Raw genomic sequence first — 14,542 nt, forward strand, 5'->3', positions numbered from 1 at the left:
CAATCAACTTCTACCATAGCAATAAGCTTTTTTAGTCACACCATATTCCATGTAACCTCTTATTTTAAATATCGTATGTATAGATATATACACAGACATACACATACATATGTGTGTGTGTTATTCCTCATCACTTCAAATCCATTAAATGTTTTATGTTTATTGTATATTGAATTTTGAGAATTTCACGTGTCACCTTATAATTTACAATCATTTCTCAGAAATTCCTGTCAAAACCTCTTCATTTCTGAACATGAAACCAGACTCGAAAAACAAACAGTTTTCTAAACAGGATGATGTTTTAAAAGACAGCTTTAAAAAAAAGCAAAGATCTCTACTTTTAACAATCCAGACAAATGTCCCAGATTAAGCAGAAACAAGAGATCATAGCATGTTCAAGGTGGAAGGGAAGTGAGAAGATCTAGTTCAGATATGGTAAATACAGGACCTGAATGCCATCACTCCCTGACCCTGACCCTGTGGCAGACATCACTAATCAGTCACGCTACTCTCTGCCACTGAGCCTGGTATTCTCAACAAATTCTCCAGAAAGTCACTACCAATTTATCAGGCTTAAGTCTAAAAGTAAAACTTATCTGGCATCCCTTTTCTGGTTCAGTCATTTTATTTTATAGGTAAGGAAACAGAGACCTGGAAAGATAAAGTGACTTCCCTCAAGATTATATTTAATCTTCTGGAAGGCAGTGCTAAGACTCAAACTTCTGACTCTAAATCAGAATTTCTTTTCATTACCAAATCCTTCCTTTCTAATCTGCCCTTAATAAAGCTCTTGGTTTTCTAGGTCTTTGATAGCTATTTTATTCTGTACTCATCAAGTGCTTTATCACTGAAGAGTCTACATGATTTATATTTTATGAAGATTTGCAGCATTTCCGCCTTCCTCTTACCTAAAAAGTATTTCCAAAAAAAGAGATTTAGTGATTTTTTTTTTTTTTTTAACTGCATTGTGGTTTCGGGGCTTATAATCATCTCAGGCAAAGTCAGAAAGAAGGCCTAATCAAGGTCTATGGGAAAGACCTGTGAAGGAGGCGAGGAAACTTTCAAATTTTTCATTTGATGAAGGTGGCTAATGTAAAAGGAAAAAAATTACCAGAAAAAGAAGTTAAAGTAACAAAAGGAAAAAAAAAAGAATGCAAAAGGCTCAGAAAGGCTTAATAATAAGTCCAGAGAGAGTTTCAAAAGAAAAAAAAATAGTAGAAAAATCATCAAAGGGGAGGTACAACAAACAAAGTTTACATATACCCTAGGAGATCTGGCAAAATCAGTTTCTCCCACTGAGCATATAATGGGCAGTAGTGTTCTTATCTTTAGTAGGAATCATGAAAAATGAAGATTTTTTTTGTTGTATAGGTTTTATTCTAATTCTTCTTCTCAACGGTTGGCTTTCTCTTTATTGGAAAGACTGCTTTTCACCCTGATACACATGGCCTAATTAGAACCTTTTCCACCAATGCACTGAATCATATGATTATTTTCAGTAAGCTTGGACCTCGGAACTAGTCCTTAAAATTAAAACTACAGTATTTCCAAAAGTTCTTTCCTAGTAACACAGGCTGTCTAAACAAACAATAACTGGTTACTCCACATTAATAATCGCTCTCATCTGCTTTATTCTGGATCTGCCTTCTTTGCCTCCTCACCAATTGAAACTCTTGCCCACAGTGAAAACTCATCTCTAAATGTGGATGAAACAGTTTTCTGAGGAACGATGTGTTTTGCAGTTAAAATAATGTGTTTTGTGACATTAAAATTGAAGAAAAGTTTTACCCCCACTCTGGGGCCATCTGAGTGATGACTATAGTGATGGTTACGACAATGCTAATAGCAATAACCTTTTTTCTCTATTTGCTGTGTGTCAGGGATGCGGCTAAATCTTTTAATGTATTATCTCAAATAATTCTTAAAACCTTATGAAGCAGATATATTATTACTATGCTCATTTAACAGGTAAGATGAGTTTCAGAGAGTTAGATAAAATGTGTAGGCCTAGCTAGTAGGTGGCAGAACCAGCATTATAACCCAGTTCCTTTTCAACTCCAGAGTTCGTGCTCTTTTTCATTCAAATATTCATTCAACATGTATAGGGCATCTACTACGTGCCAAACATTGTACTAGATGATTATTCACTGTCAAAGGCAGCAGGTGCTCCTGGAAACCAGAAATAGTTTACTTAGTTAACGTCTTTAGGATATGTCAGCTATCTCTGCATTGCAAATGTCCATATTAGAAGCATCCTTCAGATAAGAAACAGAAAACTGGATGCCCGAAAAAGGAAAGTAAACCAGCTTTGAGAAGATATATGGTATGGATTTGCCTAAAGCAGAGCTCAAGAAGTCAAGGTTACAATGACTTGTGCTACGCACTTTTGGAAAGGACACTGTTAATATGGTTCAAGAGCCATAAAAAAGTCCATTACATTTGATAACGTAACTTTTATAATTCTATTTTAGTTTTGGAAATTTATTTTAAGGGAGTTATGGAAAATATGGAAAAATTATATGAATAAAAGATGTTCATGGCAGTGTTATTTATAGTACCTTAAAGGTGGGAGCAACCTCTAAGTCCAAAAAGAAGAGAATGATAACATAGCCTATTAATGGAATAATTTACTTATTAAAAGCATAAGATTATGTAGCTACATTTTAAAATATACACTTATATAAGGCACCATGAAGAAAGCAGAATTCAAATTCATCTTCTATGATTACAAATATGTAAAAGTGTTTTTTAAAAAGACTGGATGTGAATACAGCTGACCCTTGAACAGCATGGTTTGAACTGTGCAGGTCCACTTATTCGTGGATTTTTTTCAATAGTAAATACTGAACCAAAGTTGGTTGGATCCACAGATGTGAAACTGCAGATATGGAGAAACCTCACATACAGAGGGCTGATTATAAGTTATACAACAATTTTCAACTGCACCCCTAATCCTCCTGTTGTTCAAGAGTCAACTGTACCTCAAAATTATAATATTTGCTATGTGAGGTAGAATCACAGGTAGGATCTGTCCCCTCATTTCTGGTAACACTGTTTCATTATTTCTAAATAATTTTCATAATAGTGTGTATCTTCAAGACTAGAAAGATTAGAACCAAGTGCTATAGGGAATTATACCCATTATCTTGTAATAACATATAATGGAATATAATCTGCAAAAATACTGAATCACTATGCTGTACACCTGAAACTAACACAATATTGTAAATCAACTATAAAAAAAAAAAAGAAACAAGTGCTACCTTGGAACAACTAGTGAAGACGGTTACAGTTCTAGAGCTGAAAAGCCTTAATCAGAGGCTAGTCAACTGCTCAGAAAAATCAAATCGAAAAATGTCATTACAAAAGTGGAAGCAGTGCCCACTTGGTGACCACACATAGTGATGGCGACAACAGCGTTAACCTCAGAACCCAAGGAAACGAATCCAGGAGAATGGACACTGAAACAGAAGGTGAAGGACAAGGATGCAAAGGAGGAGGTCCAGTCAGTCTGCCCTGAATCAGCACACCCACACCTCAGCATCTCTGCTTCTCTGACACACCACAACCTCGGGCACACCCCTCCTTAGAGCTCCTGGCATCCTCTGAGCAGCAAAGTGAAATGTACATGGCATTCCACCCACCAGAAAAAGCAATTTATTTCTCTACAGCCTCTGAATGGAGAAAACCCATGTTCATAATGATGATCCTGGGGTGCTGCACAATCTTCTGGTGATGATGAAAGATCAGATCATTTGGTCTAAAACCTGGCTACAGTTCAGAATCACCTGGGAAACTTGGTAAAATATTTTTTCTTAGGGCTTTACCCTCTGATTTTGATTTAGTAGGTTTATTTTGGTACCTAAGAATCTATATATATATATATATATTTTTTTTTAATAGCTAACTTTTTTTTTTTTTTAGTACATTTATTTTTATTTATTTATTTATTTTTTGACTGTGTTGGGTCTTCGTTTTTGTGCGAGGGCTTTCTCCAGTTGTGGCAAGCGGGGGCCACTCTTCATCGCGGTGCGCGGGCCTCTCACTATCGCGGCCTCTCTTGTTGCGGAGCACAGGCTCCAGACGCGCAGGCTCAGCAATTGTGGCTCACGGGCCTAGTTGCTCCGCAGCATGTGGGATCTTCCCAGACCAGGGCTCGAACCCGTGTCCCCTGCATTGGCAGGCAGATTCTCAACCACTGCGCCACCAGGGAAGCCCCTATATTTTTAATAAGCACCCTAGAGATTACAGACATTTAGGAACCACTGCACTAAGTTACATATGATATAGTTTTAGTGTTTCATACAGCTTATAGTGTTTGCATTTACTAAAATTGATGAATCATCTTATCAGAATATTTATTTAAGCAGAATATCCATTCCCCAACCATGTCAGAAAACAGAATATTTACTATACCTGGTAATCCAGCATGCAGAAGCTTGGGAAAAACTGACAAATTCGAGATTCAAAAAAATAGGGAAAAATCCAGAATATGGGTAGTTCTTCGTGACTGTTATCTAATGGATCACAAAAAAAGAGAAAAGAAAATAAGAAACTGATATTAAAGAAAAAAATAAAGTTACTGAAAAACATATGGTATCGGGAGAAATTGTAATCCTTGAATACATTTAAATCATACAAAAGAAAGGATGATTTACCAGAGTACCATTTACAACTTGACCTTTCCCAAAAGTCAATGGAAACATTCTTTTATATCTAAACACAGCTACACACGGTATGTAAAAGTTATCTTTACATGCATATCACTATAGTCTAGGTAAAGGCAAAGATATTACAAAAAAAGTGGGAGATAAAAAATGAGCATCACTTTGAAGCACAAAGGTGGTTGTGATATGGTAGAAGGAATCCTGGACCAAAAGGCAGAAGGCCTTAGGTCTGAATCTTAGCTCTGCCATAACTCACTATGCCAGTTTGCAGGGTGAATCCATCTCTTCTGAATCATGGAAGATTCTTATGAACAATTTTATCCAAATTAATTTTTATGAGAGACAGGGGACATAGCTATTAATTACAGAGCACCTGATACAGGCTGAGTACAGTGCTAGGAACTTTCTGTATGTTATCTCCTTAAATAACCCCTGGAGTTAGATGTTAATATAGTAATCTCATTTCACAGATGCGGAAACTGAAGCTGCAAAATTTAAGCAATTTGTTCAAATTCATGCAGCTAATAAGCAGCAGAATCAGTTCAAGCTCACAAAGCTTTTTATTGCTTTCCCAACAACAATGACTTTATCCACTCTGATAAGTAGACTTCACAACCAAAAATAAGTGGAATACTTAGCACTGTGAGTCATGTTTTAAATTTCATTTGCATCCCGTCCCCAAAGCACACTATTTATATAGCACAATTAATGGAGAAGCTTGATCACAAATTCCTGACACTCTTACATTTATCAACTTGCAGGTTAGAAACTGAAAAATGATTATACTGACTAATTAGATAATTACATAAAACACTTTGAAGTCCTAAGCCATTTTAAGCTGAATATCCCCCAGTCATTAACCCAGTTCTAGGGCTGGGTATCCATGTGACACTGATAACCACTGTTACGCTACTGGACAGCCAACCTTCCCACACAAATCTTGGCACAGTTTAGAGCTGTGGACCAGGGGCTGGGTGCTCTCCTAGAGTTCTGGGCAAGACTTTTGGAAGAGGAAATGTAAAGTCTATGAGGGCAGAGATAAGTGTCTGTCTTGTTCACCCTTCCATTCCCAGCACCTAAACAGTACCTGGAACATAGTGGCCATTCAGGAAATATTTACTGAAGAAATGCCAACAGTTCACTGCTATTCTTCATAATGTCCCCTTATGCCCACCAAAAACAAATACTTTACCTATGAGCCGTTTTTAAAACACATGATTAGAATAATATGAAGTGCATCATGATGATAAAGTTATTATCAAATAAGCCTATTTTTAAAAAAAGACGAGAATGCAAGACATGGGTATTTTATCAGTGCTCTGATTCACTGAGCTCTGCTAATATGTGACAGGAAGTATATATACCTAGATACATGTTTATTTTGCAGTAAGTAATAAATTACACACCTTGGCTTTGACCTTCTTTCCACATAGCAATTAACTTCTTGAATGTAACAGCCAGAGGTTCAACCAAGCCACCAAAAGGAGGATCTGTCACCATAATGACTCCTTCACCTTCATCTTTCTGTAAAAATGTTCTGCATACTTCAAGGGCAGCCTGGAACAAACAGAAATTCATTTCTAAATTAGGGCTAAAGGGAGGTACTTCATCCTATTGGGAGGAGAATGCATTAGGCTCAGTCTCACTCTTCGTACTGAACTTCACCCATCCTGCCACCCCAGAGTCCCTCAGTGACATCCTGAAGCCTCTCTCATTCAGCCCCCGTAAGATTTTATCTTTGGGTTCCTTGATAAGTGGGTTTTTAAAATTGCAAATTCAAACACCATCACTATCAGAGGACTACACATTCAAATAGTTAAATTAAAAAACTAAATTTAGTAACCTAAAAGAGAGAAACTCATTACCCATGAGGACTATCTAAAATGCTAAATTCAATTCAGCAAACAGAAGCAAGGACTGTGCTAAACACTGGAGACACAAAGACGAATAAGACATATTTCTTCCTGTCTGGTTTGTCCACCACCATAAGTTCAGGTTAATGAGAGCCAAGTTACCAGTTAAACATGCACATGTTTTTGAGTGCCAGGTAAATGACAGGCATATTTGAACATGCAAAGTAAATAAATGAAAGCTCACAAATAAAGCTTATCCAGGCCATAAAACCATGCTATTAACACATTTTCCCAATAAGTTGACGTGTTTTTAGTGATTGCAAAGTTAACATTAAAAACTGTCTAGGATATTTATCACTTTTTTGCTTTGGGAGAAGTCAGTAAGAGACAGACCTATAATATTAGCTCTAATCTACTGACTTTGTAATTGCTTTCAAGTACTTACCTATAAAAGCAAATCAACACTTACAGTATATAAAATGGCAGAAGATTTGAAAGCTTAATGGCATTTAAACTTTAATAAACCTATATGTACTTTATAATAAAATATATATTGTTCTACTACTAAATCAACTTAGAAGACCCAACTGATGAAAGGAAAAAAATCACAACATCCTAATCCCTTTTCTCTAGTAAAGTCTTTATTAAACTTCCTCCTGAAAGTCCTACAGCAAAGGATGGTGTCAAGAAGGTTAATCATTTTTCAAGTGCTGCCTGGCACTTCCTTAACCTGCCTACACGAACAAGGACTAAAAGTACAGATGATGTGACTGAAAAACCTTCAAATTCCTTAGAGTAAATCAGCTATACTCCAATACAAATTTTAAAATAAATTAATTAAAACCCCTTAGAGTTAAAAGTAGAAAAAAGAAAATAAGTAAGTGAACGAGACCTGAACCCTTAACCAAATTAAAAAAGAAATTAAAGAGTATCTTCCCAGGTAAGAATCAATGGTGGGATGTCCCATCCTAGGTTGCTGAGGGTCCTAATATTGACCACATATGGGAAACAGACACTTGCTTATGCCACCAAGGTTGACAATAACTTAACTCTGTTCTTCATCTCAGTCATCACTAAAAAAGTGCTCGGCATTTTAAATAGCCACCCTCTGTACACACTTTAACCACCTTACCAATAAGGCATATGACATTTTTTATTACCCAAAAGACTATATTATTTGCTATGAAAAAAATCCTGTGCAGAAAACTCCTACTTTTTAATCCCATGAACTGTGAAGAGCTTCTGTGCAGTGGCAGAGGCTTAGATCCTCAAAGGCACATGGTACCTCAAAGGCTTATATGCCTTCACAGACAGACACCTAGTAGACACTTAAATACTTTGGTGATTGATTAGTAGATGGTAATCTCTACTGAAAACCCTGACTCCATAAGTAGGTAGAAAAAGGGGAGACAGTAAAATCATTAAACAATAGTTTTCTGTAGATCATTCTCTACAGTTGCAGTGCTATTTAGTGGCTGCTCCTAAAATATAGAGAAAGGAGAGCCTGAGCTGGACAACTGTTTTCTTCTGTGAAACAGAACATGGAGCTCAGTCTTGGCAGCTTATTCCAACCGTTATTCTAGAAACGTGTAAGGTAATTCTATAAACTCTCAATAAAAGTTACATAGAATTTCCTAGAAAAGGCTACTTACATGTTACTTTCTTAGGATATATGAAATTGCTAGCCAACTGTTTGGTATTTAAATGTAATTTTACTCTTGTCTTTATTGTTCAAATTAAAAAGCAAAATCTGGTCTGGTTGGTATTAAAAACAAATAAACAAATACCTGACCCACTACTGCAGCATCAAGCAGTAATATGAACTCAGTTCCTCCCTCAGCTGTGTCACCAGTGCTGACAACCCCCCTGAGCTCAAAGTCCCCCAGTTTCAAGAGACCACACTAGACACTTGCACGTCGATGTCGTGCCAGCCCCACAGACTCAACACTTCCAAACGTCATTTCCACACTTCCCTACTCTCTGTTTTGAAGAATGGAAGATGAATCCAGGTCACGGCCCCATGTCATCTTTGACTTCAGTCCCGGTACACTTATCATCGAGTCTTCTTTTTTTTTTTTTTTTTTTTAAATTGAGGTATAATTGACTATAACATTATATTAGTTTCAGGTGTACACAGAGTAATTACACCCAGTCTTCTGGTTTCCATCTGTGAAATGCCTTCAGAATCCACTTCTTTCCTCTCTTTTCCCCACTGTCACTGTCCGAGGTGAGAAGCCCCTCTTCATCTACTGTCAAGCGATCTTTCAATTCCTCGTTCTCCTTCATGCTCATCTAATCAGTTCTCAAATTCTAGTGGTTATCAACCACACAAGCGCTTTGGGAAACAGTGAAGTCTAATTCTAACTGTTATTTACTTCAATACTTGGTTTTCATAGCTTTCACAGCTGAAAAATATGTATCCCCATGCTAAATGGATTCTGATGGAAGGAGTACATCACTGGCTATACTTACTAAATCTCATTTTGCAATGAGTCTCATTTTTTCAATCCCAACCAACAATTTAGAATCTATTTTCATTTCCTGAATGCTTAGTTTTTTAGTCTTGCTTGGTTTTCATTCTATCATTAGCTAATATCTTAAAGCACAATATATACTTAAACATGGCTCACAATTCTTTAAAAATTGATATATACCCATCACATATATGTATGGATATGCTTCAAGTAGTCTTGATAATTTCAAACATTTTTGACCAACCTCCTGTCAGGTGTGATTACTTGGTTGGTCATAGATTTTATTTTGTAATGGGACTGACAAAGAGCTCAAATTAGGAGTAGAAATATCAGCTCTGCTATGTTGTTTATTCACAATGATGTTATTAACATCATATTGAAAGAAGATTTTTTTAAACCACTCTCCCTTTTTTATAAGGTTATTTTTTTTTAGAGTAGTTTTAGGTTTACACCAAAATTGAGAGGAAGCTACAGCGATATCCCACATACCCCCTGCCCCACACATGGATAACCACTCCCACTATCAACAGCACCCACCAGAGTGGGACATTTGTTAAAAGTGATGAACCTAAACTGACACATTATCACCCAGAGTTCATAGATTGGAGTTAACTCTTGACACTGTCTATTTTTTAAGGATTAGTTTACTAAAACCATAAATCCCCTTAACTGGGACATGAAATTTATCAGGAAGGCAGACAGCAAACAACTAACCACAGAATTATTTAATTACAGGATCATAAATCTACAAAGGAGAACCTGACCTTGTCTGAGGGTCAGGGGAGGCTAAAGAAAGTGACTTGGAACAGGGTTCTGAAGGATGAGGTGATATTAACAAGGCAAAGAGAGAGTAGAAGGTGGAGGGAACAGCATGGGCAAAAGCCCCTGTGGTGGAAAGGCCAGTTTGAGATGAAGGTCATATGTCCTGAACACGAACAGCAAAGCAGGAACAGGGAGACGACAGGCTGAAGAGTGGCAGGGGTCAAATCACAAAAAGCTACGTGAGTCTTGGTGAGAAAGTGGCTCTTCACTCAAGAAGCAGTGAAAAGTCATGAAAGATGAATAACATGATCACCTCTAGGTGCTCAATACACACTCAGTGAATGAACAAAAATAAATATCAATAAATGGTAGAAAAGCCACCATTTGCTCTTGAGGGACCCTAGAAAAATAATGAAGGAAATACAATAAAAGAAAGAGATAATGGTCATAATTCTTACCTTTCCATCAAAGAAGTGATGGTTAAACATGTTATAATGGCAAAAACTATCTTCCATATAAAACTGTGAATACCTGTAAGATAATTTGTTTATTACTGCAGTTACTTGTCTGGGCATAGTTATACATAAATAAATAAATAAATGTAAACTAAATTTTAAAACTATGAAATCACACCTTTAATAAAATCAATTTCATCATCCTTTAGTTTTTTGAAATAAAGAATACTTTCCCAAAATCTCAAGAAGTCAGCAACAGTGGATGAATAACAAACTTAAATTATGGTCCCAAGTTTAATAAGCCAGTGGCGAAACTACAGAACACACATATATAAAAAACACATATAATCTTCTGGTTCCTATGGACCAGAAGATTCTACATAAATAGTCATGTTCCTGATAGATTATTATGCAACTTAAGCTTGAGATGGGCTGGCAATTAAAATACATCTCTCACAGTTAATAATTTTAAGGAAAATACTGAATCAACATTTCTTCTCAACAGCTATTAATTATTTTCTTCCATGGTTAACAAAAAAAGGTATTTAATACAGAGTTTTTCTTGTCTATTGTGAATTAGCTTAATAAAATATGCTTCTCAATATGTAAGAGAAAAGAAGTATGTGCATTTCATATATACTGAATTAGTGCCAGAAAAGAGGATATTTATTTACTGATTGAGTCATTTTATTCTTCTAACATACTACTTTAAAATGCAGTCAGTAATGAATGAGAGTACCAGCTTTGGGTATTAACATTTTATAAATTTTCGCTAACTTACTAGGCAAAATTCATACCACATTATGGCTTAAATTTGCATTTATTTGACTTCTTACAAAACTGAGTTTTCTTTATTCCTTAATTTTATTTGTATTGCCTAGCTCTGTTTCTCCCATTTATGTCTATGGGCCTTAATGTCTTTCTTGCCGATTTCTGAGGTTTTTTTGTATAATATAGAAACCTCTTTTACCTCAATAGGATTTTGAACTTCCACAGTTTTGTCATAAACAATTCACATATGAACCACACCATCCTTCTACAGAATTCATAACCTAGTGGAAAGACTGAGAAAAAATCGGGACACATCCTTACTTACGCAGCTTCTTTAACCAAATCACGATAGCGGTGCTTCTTTGCTTCTACTTCTACTCGCAGTTACTCATGACCGTCTATAACTGATCACCAACCATGCTGAGTATTTAATACAATGGACAAGCCTAGTTTATCCTCTTCCTATTACACTGAGGCTAAGAGTACAGCTGTACAGTCGGGTGGTCTGGTTTCAAACTCTGGGTCTCTCACTTATTAGCTGTGTAATCTTAGTAAGTTATTTAACCTATCTGAGCCCCCGTTTCTTCATCTACAAAATAGGAAAATAGTTTCTATAATACCTCATAGAACTTGGTAAGAATAAATAAGATAATGTATGTAAAGTGCTGAATACAATGCCAGCTACAAAGCATATACTGAAATGTCAGGTATCATTATTTTAATAAATACCAACTATAAAGATGTATGTCTCAGTGACTCTAATGTTAGGAAATTATGTTTATGCCCAATCAAAATATCTCCTCCTATAATCTAAATCCGTTTCTTGTTATTCTGTGGAGATGGAAGAACAGCTGTTCGCCATTCTCAGTACAATATCCCTTAATATCACTTAAGATACTGTTAGTACATCTGCTGATTTCATAAAACAAATTTGCACTGAAGAAATAAACAGAAGGTTTGAATAACTGAAAAATATTTAAACTATATACTGTAACCCAAGGAACATTCCAAAACACTGTGGGACAATGTAAATTACCATTAATAAACAAATGTCTTCCTCTTTAACCAAATCCCAAATAGCTGATAATACAGCTACATCAGTTACTTAATTTACACATATATATTAATACTAGTACAGCTGTGGATCAACCATCATTTGAGAGTGTTCTTCGCTCTTGCATTGCTTTGTGTGAGCAAGGGGAAATACAATCTCTTTTTAAATATATTTCTACCCTCCTCCATTTATTTTCATTGCTTCATGATGCAATAGTCATTTTTTAAAATTAAAAAAAAATTTTATTTACATAAAATTCAGCATAGCACACTCATCCAAAATGTTCTGGGCAGCAGTGGGCAGAGCCAGAGAGAGAAAAAACCAAGATTTCAGTTCTAAGTTTCCATCAAACACAAACAAGGAAGCATAATTATTCATATTTTAAATTATGAAAAATCACTCAACATCACCCTCTTAGAATGAAATTGGCCACAAAGAATTATTCTCTCCATTGAATAAGGCAAACAAAACCAATCAGAAATGCACGCACTTGAAAACTGCTCAAAAGGACATTCATTTAATTTGGCCATTCATTCTCTTTAAATCAGAGTCAGTTACCAAGTATGAAACATGTTCTACACAAAGGAAATGTAATCAAGAGCTGAATTAAACTAGTTCATGAAATGAGCCTAAGAAATACATTTTTTTGATACAACTTTATTTGGATGATAGCTTGCCAAACAGTTTCATATCTTTCATGCTAAAATTAGAGCATATAGAAATCCATCTTAGCAAATGTTAACTTCATATCTTAGACCCCAGAAAAGAACATTTACCGCACATCTACATACAGCCCTGGTGTTGAGGCAGTTCTCTGCGTCCTTGCACAGACCTTACGTAGGGCAACAACAAGCCAAAGTCAAAGTGCCAGAAGGAACTATTCAGTACCACTTTACACCACAAAGGAATGTTTCCCTGATTTAACTGTGGTCCTTGTGAGAAATCTGAACCAACCCCACACTCCATCATAGTGTAAATACAGGCAACAGGCTGAGTTCATTCTGGCTACTAACATATGTCAATAAACCAGCTCTATCTTAGCACCCAATGTTGACCTTTTACAGAACTGACTCAGAAACAGAGTAGCTATCAAAGAACCTATGCTAGGATACCATAGTACTATACCTTCAGCTTTTGTCTGCAACACACACACAGAGGTTTATAGACACAAAGAAAAAAAGCATCTGTGTATTCCATAGGTTATAAAACAACTTTATCCACATCCCCTACTCCCTATTCTGACCAGGGGATTTGAACTACAGGCTCAAGAAAGGTAAAACTACAAGGCATGGCATTTAAGGCAAAAGAGTTAAAGGGTCATATAAATCTTTCAAATTAAAAGTACATCAGGTAAGATGCAAAGAGTTCTGGAGAATGTGTACCACGATATGAATGTACTTCACTTACTTAACACTACTGAACTATACACTTAAAAAATGGTTAACATGGTAAATTTTATATTTACTATGTGTACTTTATTGCAATTTTTTTAAAAACAAGTAAACAGGGCAGTAGCAATGAACAATACATAATGAAATTTAAAAAAACAATTTATTTACAATAGCAACAGAAAGAATAAAGTGTTTAGGAACAAATTTAACAAAAGAAGTACAAGTCCTACACACTGAAAACTACAAAATATTGTTTAAAGAACTTTAAGAATATCTAAATAAATGGAAAGACATCTCATATTCATGAACCAGAACACTTAATATTAAGATGAAAATACTCCTCAAATTGATCTATAAATTCCATGCAATCCCTATAAAAAGCCCAGTTGCCTTTTTTGTAGAAACTGACAAGATAATTCTAAAATTCATATAGAAGTGCAAAGAACCCACAATAGCCAAAACAATTTTGAAAGAGAATTAAGTTGAAAGACTCACACTTCCCAATTTCAAAACTCACTACAAAGCAACAATAATCAAGATTGCGTGGGACTGGCATAAGACAGACATAGATCAATGGAATAGAATTTAAAGTCTACAAATAAATCCATATATTTATGGTCATTTGGTTTTCAATAAGGTTCCAAGACCATTCAATGGGAAAAGAATAATCATTTTAACAAATGGTGCCAAGGCAACTGGATATCCACATGCAAAGAATAAAGTTAGACCCCTACCTCACACCATATATAAAAATTACTCAAAAGAAATCAATGACCTAAATGTAAGAGCTAAAATTAAAAACTCTTAGAAGAAAACAAGTGTAAATATTCATGACTTTGGATTAGGCAATAGTTTCTTGGTATGACACCTAAAACACAAGCAACCAAAGAAAACAGAATGATTGGACGCCATCAAAAGTGAAAAAACACAAAGAATGGGAGAAAATATTTACGAATCATATATCTGATAGGGGTCTAGTATCCAGAATATATTAAGAACTCTTTCAATTCAACAATAAGACAAATAACCAATTTTAAAAATGGGCAAAGGACTGAATAGACATTTCTCCAAAAAGATAAACAATTGGCCATAAGCACATGAAAGGATGCTCAACA

The 14,542-nt window shown here is 35.6% G+C and overlaps 1 protein-coding gene across 4 annotated transcripts in view; it reads right to left on the minus strand.

Annotated features, from left to right (window-relative positions):
• ZCCHC4 (zinc finger CCHC-type containing 4) overlaps positions 1-14,542 on the minus strand; it is a 62,752-nt gene that overhangs the window by 18,583 nt on the left and 29,627 nt on the right. For all 4 annotated transcript variants that reach the window (XM_082389279.1, XM_082389280.1, XM_082389282.1 and 1 more), the window contains 3 exons: positions 10,215-10,287; positions 6,074-6,224; positions 4,417-4,517 (listed from right to left, as the gene is read on the minus strand). In XM_082389279.1, the coding sequence (XP_082245405.1) occupies positions 4,417-4,517; positions 6,074-6,224; positions 10,215-10,287 (325 nt within the window). The remainder of the gene's footprint in view (positions 1-4,416; positions 4,518-6,073; positions 6,225-10,214; positions 10,288-14,542) is intronic.

This window comes from Balaenoptera borealis (assembly GCF_965194805.1).
Source record: "Balaenoptera borealis genome assembly, chromosome: 4".
NCBI classification, from domain to species: Eukaryota; Metazoa; Chordata; class Mammalia; order Artiodactyla; family Balaenopteridae; genus Balaenoptera; species Balaenoptera borealis.